This window comes from Ixodes scapularis, unplaced genomic scaffold (genome assembly GCF_016920785.2).
Source record: "Ixodes scapularis isolate PalLabHiFi unplaced genomic scaffold, ASM1692078v2 PGA_scaffold10__122_contigs__length_95168666, whole genome shotgun sequence".
NCBI lineage: Eukaryota > Metazoa > Arthropoda > Arachnida > Ixodida > Ixodidae > Ixodes > Ixodes scapularis.
The window spans coordinates 66,967,336-66,979,852 of NW_024609836.1; the positions used below are offsets into that span (position 1 = coordinate 66,967,336).

The following is a 12,517-nucleotide window of genomic DNA, read 5'->3' on the forward strand; positions in this document are numbered from 1 at the left end:
ATATTTGCTTTGAAAAAAAAAACTGAGACTTTAAAGAGCGACTCGCTTTGCTACTATTTCCATACCACCACCGACCCTCGCAACAGCTGCGATGCCTCACTTCTGTCGTCGACGCCTCCCACCTGACCAGCCAAGCCTTTCCGGAAGGCCTCACCCTCTTTACTTACGGCTTTACTAAAGGTTTTCTCTCTCTCTCTCTCTCTCTCACTCTCTCTCTCTCTCTCTCTCTCTCTCTCTCTCTCTCTCTCTCCCGTTTAGACAGAGAGCAGCAAAAGTTAGAGGAGCTGGCGTGCCCATATCCCGGGAAACGCGAGATACGTGCTTTGGTCGCCCCGTAAAACATACACCACTAGATATCAGTGCCATAAAACTATGAACTATAGAGTTCCGTGTTTTCGGTAAATACAAATAAACCCCGCAAATGAACCCCCGATCTGAACTTATAAGAATCGGGGAAAGCTGAAATACCCCGAATTAGAGCTTTCCTTCAGTGAAAAAAGCAAACATTTCTTAGGCAAAAAAAAAAAAAAAAAAAAAAACATTTTCAATTACAATTTTAGTTTGTGTTGACCTCGAACACCAACTGAACTGTCCGCGAGTCTACTTCTTTCTTCGGAAACCAGACCTCTTATCTCGTTTCCTTCTATTATTGGTATCGGGACGTTTTCCAAGTATTCCGGGCTCGAGCTTCTTTGCAGTTTGGGAAATTCCATGCACCTGTCCTGTTTCTTCAACATAAGGACCGATAAACACCGATTTGTTGTCCGACGCCGAATAGACACAAAAAAGAAAATACAATCTCGAAATAGAAGGGAAATAGACCCCGAAAACTCGGAACCCTGCAGATAACTTTAGTGCTAGCTCACACATTCCTATTTAAGCGTGATCGACTGGGTTGCAGGAGCCTGCAGCCGCACTGGCGCCATCTATCGGTGTCCCTGGAAGACTTTCAACCTGAGAGTGATGCTTTCGGGTTTGTAGCGTCCCGCCTAGCGCTTCTGCGCTGTTTTCGGAAATCGAAATTTCGGTTCAGCACCCCTTTCAGCTGTCTGTGACGACAGAAGCCGAGTGCGCAAGAACTGAAAGGTGCGGCGACCGAGGCGGAATTCTTACGTCAAGTTGTGAAACTGCGAGAGTTGAAAAAGCTTGCGGCGTTCGTGGTCAATGGTTGGGTAAGTTTCATTACGCCTTCGCGCTGAATAGCCGGCGTCCAGAGCACTGCCCCCGCGATATAATCTGGACTGTGTCTCGTCGAGCGATTACAAATATATGATCAAAACAACAACGGCAAAAGTTGACTTGTGCACACGCCAAAGGGCTGACTTCCGCAATGTCAACCGGCAAAACACTACTCGCCTGCCAGCAGACATGGCGGAAGCAAACGTCGCGCCTGTGCTGTTTCCTAGGCCATGCTTTAGTGCATCGTGTGCCTCGGCGAACTGTTGGCGATCTTAGGACTTTGATGTTCTATTTCACTCTGTCCAGTGGCCTTTTAAACGCTGGGCAAATGAGGCATGTGTAAATATTCGTGCCTTGTAATTGCTCTCTTCGAATCGTTATTTGCCTTAGCCTTTACAGAACTTCCGACGAAATGGAGAAGAGTTAAATTAACCGGAAGATTGCGGACGAGGAGTGAAATGGCAGTACGGCGACTTCTTGGGCAAAAGCCCAAGAATGCTATTCTGACGTCACAAGCGAAGAAAAATATGAAGCAGGGTTGGCATACTCTGTTTCGACTTAACTCGACAAACGGTACAAGTTACGGCGCGCGTGAGCCAGTGAAGGCGTCAGAGTTACACACGTGATAGGGTTTCATAGAAGTGCACTATGACGGTTCGTCGTCACGTTCCTTTCTCACATGCCCTCATTCGCTCACTTACAACTTTTGCCAATCGAAACTGAAACAAAAATTTAAAAAACGCAGAAATGACACGGTTCTCATTAAAGAACACTATGTGAGTTTAGTCTGCCATAGAACCACTCCCGATGCTCATGTTACTCCCCGGGTCACGGGGCGAGATTGCACACTGCTAGAGGTTTCTATTTTTTTTTTTTTTTTCAGACTGGTTACAGTCGCTTAAATTATGCCATGTCTATGTGGAATATCTTTTTTTAGGCTTTTCTGAGACTGTTTTATTCTGTGTTCGTTCTTTTTACATTCCGTTCACCCTAGAGCTACTCAATGAGCTCGCTTAGAATATCGGCACTCCAGCTGTTTCTCGGTATTGTTGTGGTCGCCACCATCTTGGTGCTAAGTGCATAGTAGACGCAACTGTCGATCGCCACATTTCAAAAATGCAACTTCCCTCAGCTTTACATATAGTGTTAACAAGATTATGTGATGTCGTTTTGCTCTGTCGCGAACTGTTTTGAAATGTCTGGAAGACGAAAAATCGTTTCCCGCGACCTCAAATAAAGATTAACATAATTGACCACCATGATTTTAAGCCACAAGAGGGTAAATGTCATATCTTTGAAGCGTAGCTTATTTTGTGGCTTTAGTTCATTTAATCTGAGACTGCAGCCAATGCCACAAGCACGTGAGAGCTGCGAACGAGCGCTCGGGCAAGGAATGCGTGTCTCAAAGTCAGGGGAGCAGGCTTGCTCGCGCTTTTAGCTTTGGCTACAGTCTCAGGTTATGGGTGAAAGTAGCATAGCTTCAGCGCAAATATAATAAAGTTATGTATTTCTTAAGAGTCATGCGTTGATTTTAATTTTTTATTTTTTTTTTTTATTACCGTAAGCCGATTGCTTTCCGCCACCTTAGAAACTAGTAATGAGGCCTCCACAAAGTTTTATTCAAAAGTCAACGTATTCCGGGCGACCATATTATCTTATTTTCTGAATATTTTTATTTGGTTTAAATTCAATCCTCACAGTGTCTTAGTGTTCCCCATTGAGTCGTTGGGTGTAGGAATGCTATTTGATGTATGGGTCAAAACCAACTTCTCACCGAAAAAAAGATTATTCTAATTTTGAGTCACTAAAAACTATGTTTCGTGTTCTTTCCTTTTTACCGCAGCTGCTTTGCCGTGTTGGACGATGACCGTCTATTGGTAACATGTTTCGGCCTGAGCCAGGCCTGGCTCAGGCCGAAACGTCGACCAACTTTACCAATAATATGTTTTAAAAAGTTCAACAAACGTCTTGGGTGCGTGTTCTTCCGTAAATATATATATATATATATATATATATATATATATATATATATATATATATATATATATATATAGGGTGTTTTTTTTAATTCTTACACATTTGTTTAAAAAAACCGTGAAAGCTACACTAATGCGGTTTGTGCAAGTTGGTTATACGGCCAGGCAGACAATATGTGGGTGGCTAATCTTTACGATAAGTCGGCTAATTAATTAAAATTCGTCAATTAACTTTTTAATTACTGAAAATAAACATATGGTTTCAATTAGAAACTTGCTGAGTACCACCAAAAAAAACCTAAATCAACTAATTTTTGCAGGATATAACGTCGGGGCAGCGTTTTACGGCGTTCTGTAGAAACGCTCCATTTGGACGCGTTTCTAGATTTCGGTTTCTTATCGGAGCGCATCTACGCGCCCGCGATCCTGCTCCCCGGTGCTCGCGGCGCGAAGCCGCCTCCTCGCCTCCTTCGTAGAATGGAAGGAAGTAGGGCGCACGTGTGTTGCGCGACTCAGCCACTGGGGAGCAGGACCGCGGGCGCGGTGATGCGCTCCGATAAGAAACCGAAATCTAGAAACGCGTCCAAATGAAGCGTTTCTACAGAACGCTGTAAAATGCTGCCCCGGCGGTTATATCCTTCCAAAAATAGTTGATTTAGTGGTTTCCGATGATGCTCTACAAGTTTCTAATTGGAACCATATGTCTATTTCCATTAATTAAAAAGTTAATTAACGAATTTTAATTAATTAGCCAACTTATCGCAAAGATTAGCCACTCACATAATGTCCGCCTGGCCGTATAACCCACCTGCACAAACCGCATTAGTGTAGCTTTCACGGCTTTTTTTTAAACAAATGTGTAAGAATAAAAAAAACACCCTGTATATGTGTGTGTGTGTGTGTGTGTCTGTGTGTGTGTGCACTCTAAAAAACGCTCGTGCCTCTGCTTTCCCGTACAACACTCGGAGAGCCAATCACTGCAACTCACGGAGGCAGATCAGCGAATGACGATGCCGAAACATATGTTTAGACCAAAAAACGCAGTCTGAGTTGTGACATTAAGCAATGCAAAACGTCACGCTTGTATTGCTTAATGTCACAACTCAGACTGCGTGAGCCTAAGTACTGATTCCTTCGTGGGACGTCTTTAAAGGAGCCGTGCAACGATATTCAATTGGAATGTTTTTCACTTGACACGAGCTTACTGGCACTAGTGGGACTCAAGGATACTCGCACGCAACGCCACTGGCCAAGAAACTCCTTTGTTGCGGTGTAATTTCAAGGACAAAAGCGATCATTTTCATTCAATCTCTCCTTTGCAAAATTTGATGACGTAACGTGGGGATCGCAGTACACCCAAGTGACGATATCTGGATGCGGTTCATAGATTGGACCCGAGCATCGCGTGGGCACTCGACTTGGGCTCGTGATAATTGCTAGCTCGAGAAGCATTCGGGTAGTGACCCGTGTCCAATCGCTGCAACGACGACAACAGCCGAGCTATAACAATGTCTGGAACTCAGCGCGTGTCCTGTGCTTTGCCAACCCCAGCGCGTGGCTATGATCAACACTGGCGGCATATAATCGGCTCCAGATCGCGTGGCCGCTCGTTCTGGCTGCGAGTTGAGGGGGTGAACGCTGCTCGTTTTTCTTTAATTTTTTTTCTGGGACTTCTATTGCGTGGGGTGAAAAACGAACGCGTGTTTCATAGGTCATTAACGTTAGGGATCCGTTTTAAGCGGTATTTGCGAAAATTACAAAAATTGTTGCATCGCTCCTTTAATCATTTTGTTAATAAGAATATGATGAAAGTGAGAAACAATGCGAAACCAAGATTTGAATATTTAGGTTTGTTTGAATCCGAAGTTCACAGCAGCTTGACACTATATCATAGCAACTACAAAACGTGTATCACTTTGACCAACACAGCAACTGTCATATGTGCGTTCATCTCAAGAAACCTTGTGTTTTAATAAATGACTTGTCCGTTCTGTTTGGTAGGTTGTGTTTTTATTCCTTTTTAGCGCTTAAATTTTAAAAGAATTCGCTTTTTTTATTCCGTCAATTATTTCGTTCAAAGTTGCCATCCGGATTACTGATCTTGTTCGCTTCTGGGTTTGTGTAGACACACAAAACGCACCCAGACTTAATGATTACTTGCTTTCTGAGAATTTTGTGGTTTATCCCAAAATGGTTCACGTAGAATATATCACCATACCCACGCGTTCCTTACTTTTACTTTCAAAACGTCGCCGGCCTTACGAATTAATATATACATATTTTTAAGGAATTCATCGTGAGTAGGTCAAATTTCGTAGAAGCACCCTCATTCACTGACTATTTGAATTTAGTTTTACTTACAGATGTCCCCAAAAATCTACGTCCCTAAGCTTAACACAGCTTTTTTCTTTCTTTTTTTTTACCTTTCAAGATGATTTTACGTGTCCTCAAAAAGACATATTAGCACAAGCTGTTTTTAATAGCCGGTGTTATATGGGTTGTATAAAAACTGCTCAAAGCAAGCGTGGGTAGCATTACCGGTTTTCACAATCTCAACGCCCATAAATTAATAGAAATGTCTGCTAAACCGTATTTTCAGTAAATATTAACCCGAGAACTCCCTACAGCTTGAATTTGTTAGCGCATACATTACATGGTATGAACATGACACCTTTATGTCGCTACTTTGTCTATTTCTTTTTCAGAAATGCAAATTCGGAGTCCTGAGAATTGAGCTGACAAGAAAAACAGTTCGCCTAAAAAAACAAGCAATAACCCTTCGCTTGAATTTTAACGTGCCTGGTCCGCTGTGGTAGGCTATACAAAGCTATACAGTTTAAAAATAAATATCCATCCTGCACACCGTGTGCGCTAAATTTGATCGCATCTAGTAATACAATAAAAATATGCAAGATCAAACATCTACCCCCTTTTAAGTGCATTGCTGTTGCAAGGCGAAACGGTTTCGAAAATTATCCTCTGGGTTAGTTCTTTAAAGATACTTATAACATTCATTTCCGCCTTTAGCACACTTATATTAGCGCAGATATTTTAATTTGACCTTTCTTTTTAAATCGGCACTTGTAAGCATTTTCCATTTACGCACAAGGAATAATTATTCTGTAATTTGTTTAACGTATGCATAGTAGAACCCGCCTGTCTACACGGTCGCGTCGCAGTAACACTTTGGTCATAGTGCTATTATTAACGTACGAATGTGGGTTTATTACAAAAAACTTCGTATATAGTGATACGTTGTTGTAATATCAGATTTTATCCCAGAAACTCGTGAAGTTTGTAACCCGATTTCACTGTTACCAACTAACGAACGCAGATAAACTCCTTACCATACACACCACATTCCGCACCAGTCAATATGCGTATTTCAGTTTTTGTTTCGCCAAGCTGCAATTATCACTTAATTTAAATTATTTTCCAGTCACACACACACACAGACACACATAAAAAGATTTAGAAACACACCTACGGGCATACAGCAGTTGACTCGTCACAATTCGCATGTAACTTAAAAATCGTAATACAATACTCCAAGAACACTTGCTGATTTTGTAAATGAAGGCCTTATGCTCGGGGCTTGTGAACAAAAATTTCAAAATTACTTTCTCCTGGTAAGAGACGCGGAAAGTCTTCTAAAATCAATAAACATTGTCCTGAGAGCCTCAAGTTTTGAGATTCAGATAATCTTCTTTTAGCACATTGCTTCAGCCTCTGACAAACTCTTGTCTGGCTTGGATGTGAAATTGAATATTCAAAATATGAGCAGGGCCACGCCACATTACAAGCAGTTCTGCATACGACTGATTATACGCATACTATACGATATATGTGAAAGCTCTGTTTCGACTGCGTGGTCCTAGCAAACCGTTTCAAGAACTCCGTAAAAGAGATATTCAGGTATCTGTACTTCATGGACGGCGGATGGGATCGTCGCGCGCCAATATCACTTTGCAACTGGAGCACTTAAATTGGAGCATGACTATAACTTTGCATGTTGGTTTCTATTTTATTTAAGAGCCAAAGTGTTCTTATGTTCCTTTTGAAACTATGGCCTCGTCAGGCAAGCCTCTACGCCGGAAAACATTCCTCGTTCTCTTCGCACACCTGATTGATTACACGTGATGTATGGCGTAAACAAGAAACCAGTGACGCCACTGCCGTCTCGGCATTCAACATGCAAGAAGCTCCAAGCAGACGGCGAAGAAAAGAGACTGACGAAATCTTTCCTTGAAAACAAACCCGCCGGGATCTGCTCAGTAATTCAAGTAACGTCGCCTTTCCACGCATCCGCACGTACGGTCTCGCTGGCAAGCTGCGTTCTGTTTCGAGGATGACGCGCAGCGCAGTGAATGCTAGAGAACCTGCACGAGTATCCTTCCGTCTGAATGTAGTCCGGCACCTGCAGCACTCAAGGCGACGAGTCGTCTGCCGTCCACAGCGTGCCAGTGGTAGACGGTAAGATAACCAGTGAGTCATTTAATACCCATAAAATATACTAGGATAGCTTACGTCTTAGAAAAGGGTTGGGGATCTTGACAGAGGTATAAGTCACTGGTATTGTTAAGTATTTGAAACTTGGTTGACCGTGGAATCTGGGATTATGTTTTTACGGCGTAGGTCAGGAAGGAGAAAACAGGCTCGTAGCTTCGACTGCGCTGCAGGGATCGTATAAAAAGGGGTATAGCTGCCGGGTGCGGCAACGCTCGATGGCCTTGGCCCCTGGCCCCACTCAGCGGCTCGGGTCGCCAAGATTAACTGGAGGGCCCTTGCCTAGGACAATAAATAGGAAGGAAAGAATACGACTACCGTATCCCGAACTTTTTTTCCAAGATTCGCGATTCTACACATCGTGCAAGACGACGAAGGCGGATTACGGCTCTTCTTGTTCCGTGGGTCTGGTTTCGGTTTTCCTGACTGGTTGTTGGAAGTGGCAGGAGGAGTGTCTGAAGGAACATTTGAGTTCAACAGCCACCTTTTGTCAAGGTAGTGGCGTGAATCGTCTTACATTACTATTGATACTGATTTCAAGAGGCACCGTCAGCCAACTACAATCTGTGGGATTCGTCTGAAACGCAACGCATCGTAGGCAAGACAACAGAAGCCACTGGCACTCTGCAAAGCAACGATCGACTCCAGTATTGTGTGAAAGGACTGCAAGACTCTTAAAAGTCGGATATATCAAGAAACCGACGTGGCTTTTATCTGCAGTGTTAATTTGATATCCATATGACAGTTATGAATAAGTATAAGTGGTGTGTGGCCGCGTCGCTCGTCGTCATTGTGCTTCTGACCTGCTCTGCAGCCGCGGCTCCAAGTAAGTGAAACAAACACTTTTGGTTACTTTGTCATATTTTTCTTCCACTTTTATATCTACGCGCGCTAATTGAAGACTTCACATGACCCCCAACGCCCTCCAGTTCCATAAAAATAAAGACAAAGTACACCACTTTTGGATTTCGCAGCCCAAGCTATTCCTCTCGTCACACCGGCTTTGAACCAGGAATTGTAGGTCCAGTCCCAGTGCTTAAAGAAAAATTTCGAGATGACAAAGTGGCCGCTGAGAGGTTCTAAAAATCAGTGCCTAAATAATATTTACCGCATTCTAGTCTCGTTGATTGGTTGATGCTTAGTTTGGCGCATGACGTATATCCTTTTTCGTAACGTGGATGACTGACGTCCAATTTTGCCGGTACATATGCAAGTCATCTCCCGCTCGATTCACATAGAAACGAGATTTATCCAGGGAAGGATCTCTATAATTGTTATTTGCTATTTCTATTCAAATACTAACCCTCTCAAAGCTTCGAGCCAATTAACTCGCTATTTAACAAATATTAAAAATCTTATAGCCTCGCTATCATGAGGTCGCACACTCACAGCAGGGGAGAGGATAATTTCTAAGTCTGAAAAGTTTAACAATCTCAGTGATTCAATCTAACTGTTAAAAAATCTATTCGTATTCTGGAGATATGACACGCAGTGCACTGAGCGTTTTGTACGCCTTGAATCTTGCCTTGAGGAAAGCTCATGGCCATGAGGCGCACTTTCGATTTCCTCCGTGGAACTGGTCTTGTAAAACAGACACCTTGCTCCCGTCAAACGCATAGCGTATGACCCCTACACCTCTCGATTCAGATTGATAACTTGATTCTTTATTGTACTTTATATACTTATTTCTTCAACTTTCTCTCATTGACTTTTTTTTTGTTTTTTTGTTTTTTTTTGTTAATGCGAACAATAGAGTGGAACAAAACTGAAGTTTCCTGTCGTATTGTGAAAGACTTACCTTTACGCTTTGAGTTTGTCGAATATCTCTGATTCTTTCTACAAGGTTCGTACGAACGTGACACGCTGGTTGGGGTCGTTTCTGTGCTTCCTTCCGCATCCACCGCTGGGCGTGCCGGCATGATCAAACACGAGACAGATGCGTGTCAATAGCCGCAAGCATGCCCATGGCTCACAGGTTCCGTTGACCCATAACCATAGGGGCCGTTAAGCGATATAGAGCAACAAATTATTCACATTATTCGGTTAGCGCTAGTCTCGGCCTAATATTTTACGTCACTGCAACTCTAGGAGCCGTCGATGACGGAAGCGAATAATTATTCTTATTTTTGTTCTTCCATTGTGGAGATTTCGTTTGCTTTATTTACACGTGCTTAACTTGGCGGCCGTTCCTCTGCGAGATGCGCAACCAACTACAGGGTAATTTCCCCGTAGAGTCAGCTTTCCGCAACAGCAGCCAACGGTACACGATCCGATGGTGCCTCCAATCACGCTCTTTCTATCGCCAATAAAGCCAGTCACACGCAGGAAAAAAAACGAAAGCCGTTTACAACACCCAGTAACGCCGAACTGGAGCGCAGCTCTTGAGGAGGAGCAGGGAAGGGTACTGAGGGGAGGGTATACCCCTCCTCCCCCAGGTCACGTGACCTTACGGTTACGCCGACGGCGACGCCACTCAAGCCGGAAACGGGCGCCTAAGAGCTGCGCTTTAAAAAAAGCGGAAGATCACACAGCGCATTCAATGCGCGTTGTTGGTATGGCCGATTAATAGCAAACGTACAAAGACGACGAGGTCCATGACGATGCACTTTTGTCGCTGCTTGGTTGGCTTCATCTGATTATGCTGAGCACAAGTTCGTCTGCTTCTTTTGCCGGGGCTGTGGTGACGTCAGAACGCCGAGCTCTGATTGGCTCTGATTGGAAAAATAGTGGGTAGTCCTCAAAACAAGCTGCCTAGAGGTCTACCCACTAGCCTTCCGATCAGAACACGGCGTTCTGATTAGAAGGATAGTTGGCACACTCAAGCAACAACCCCTTCAAAAGAAGCAGACGAACATGCGCTCCGTATAGCGTTTACTGCGGTGGGACTGAATGCCAAACGGACTATGACGATTTCGTCCAAGTGCCGCGTTTTTGTAGTAATTCGATGTACGTTTTCGGGCAGGTGGCTGCAAGATCAACGATGAAGACGACGATTACGCCAAGCAGGTGAAGAGCGGCGACGGCTACAGTCAGCTGAGCGACTGTCGCATGGTGGCCGACGAAAATGGCTGCCTCCGCTGCCGCTGCCCGACGGCCTGCCCGTCGATTTACTGCGGCCTTCGCTGCCGCAGGGTCCTCAGAGCGGGGGCCTGCCCCTACTGCGACTGCAGACGCGGCAAGCAGGTCTACGTGTTGGGCAAAAAACCCAACGGTAGCCGTTAGGCCTCGTCTTTTGTTGGAACCATCGCGACCGTTAGCACTGTACTCATACTTGGAAATTGATTAAATTGCGGTAATTCAATTAAAGTTTTCTAAGTAGGTCCTGATTCAATTATATATCTTTGCAATTGCTGTTTACTAAGAAGTTCTTCGATTCTTTTGTTTTGTATTATTACAACTGCATTTCCAACAATTTTGCAACTCTGTAACTTAGCGTAACTGTAAAGAGAGCATGCCCAAGGCGCACGCGTCACCCCGTGCTCTTCTGTACTTCAAACTCGGGTTGCTATGTGCTTTTGGAGCAAGTGATCACAATACTAGTAATTGAGTCAATTTAACCAAGAGTGGTTCAAATTCATTGATATTTTAGGGGTTTGTTCATGTTTTGCAGATCGTCCTATATACTTAGCAAAGCGAACTCGTGCATTGATTGAATTATTGAATTTCTCGTAATAACGAGATGGCAATGCCCCAGATGTACAGGCTGTGACACGGTTATCCTGTTCTGAGCTTACTATGTTGTTTTTATGATTTGCCCCCTGGACCACAAAAGGGTAGAATAAAAAGTATAAAAAGCTTTTTGTCCCCATAATGTACGCAAATCTAAGTCTATAAACGCATGTACATGTGTACTAATGTATTTTACTTCGCTGTTTGTTATAGCTGTTTCTGTGTGTTTTGTCGAGATAATTTTGCCTATTATCTAAAAACTGCTAAACGTTATGGATGTTGTATTTAGTTCATGTTGGCTGTGGTTTGTGGTTACTTTACAGAAAAAAAGACGCACGCACAGTCATTTTATTCGTGTTTCTTCTGCCGCTGAGCTGCCAATCAGATGACTACACATGCAATAAAATCTTTGAGAATTTTGTTTTTATTACGATAAGTCGTTTATTCCCAAAATTGTTTTGTGGAACACAGAATTGTACATATCATCGTAATTGAAGTAGTTTTAAATTCTTGAGAGATGAATTCATGAGTTCATGTCTTTCCATATTTTGCAGCAGACTCCTCCCTAATCCTTAACACTTCAATTGAAAGATGAAAAAAAAAGTTCCATGCTTTATAAAACATATCCAAGGCATGTTTCTTCAAGAAACTATATGTCAAAGTGCCTGCTAAAAACATTATTTGAGTAATTAAATGACTTGAACTTTCAGTACTTATGTACACTTACTGCTAAAATGATCATTAAAGTACATTCGACTTCCCTATGCTTGAAACCAACGTAGAATGTTTTAATGTATGAGTACACTCACGCTCTCACAGTGGGACATAATTCATTGAATAATTAGAGTAAAACCTGGTTCAAACAATAGTGAAAGTTGGCAGACTAAGGATTCTAGAGAGTGCACGAACTGTAGGGTATAGGTGTCGGCGTTTTTGTGACGCAATTAATCGCACTTTATTTAAGCATTGGAATTCAGGCAATAAAAACCACATAAGGTTTAGAGGATACGTCTTGCTACACCGTGTTTTACACCACAGAAGCAGGTGTCTCTCGCTCTGGGAGTTGGCATGAATACCAGGACCCCTCCGTTCTCAACTTCAGATACCCTGCCTATCACATCCAGCTGACTCAAAGCGCACAAGCAGAACCTTGTGTATATTCATCTCGCGTACTTCGAAACGCGTAA

At 43.2% G+C, this 12,517-nt stretch overlaps 1 protein-coding gene across 1 annotated transcript; it reads left to right on the plus strand.

Annotated features, from left to right (window-relative positions):
- The first annotated feature begins 7,861 nt into the window (after window positions 1–7,861).
- LOC8023953 lies at window positions 7,862–11,384 on the plus strand. Its single transcript, XM_042288758.1, has 2 exons — window positions 7,862–8,487; window positions 10,624–11,384. Exons 1-2 carry the CDS (start codon window positions 8,400–8,402, stop codon window positions 10,881–10,883), a joined length of 348 nt encoding a protein of 115 aa, XP_042144692.1. The 5' UTR covers window positions 7,862–8,399; the 3' UTR covers window positions 10,884–11,384.
- Window positions 11,385–12,517: the final 1,133 nt, after the last annotated feature.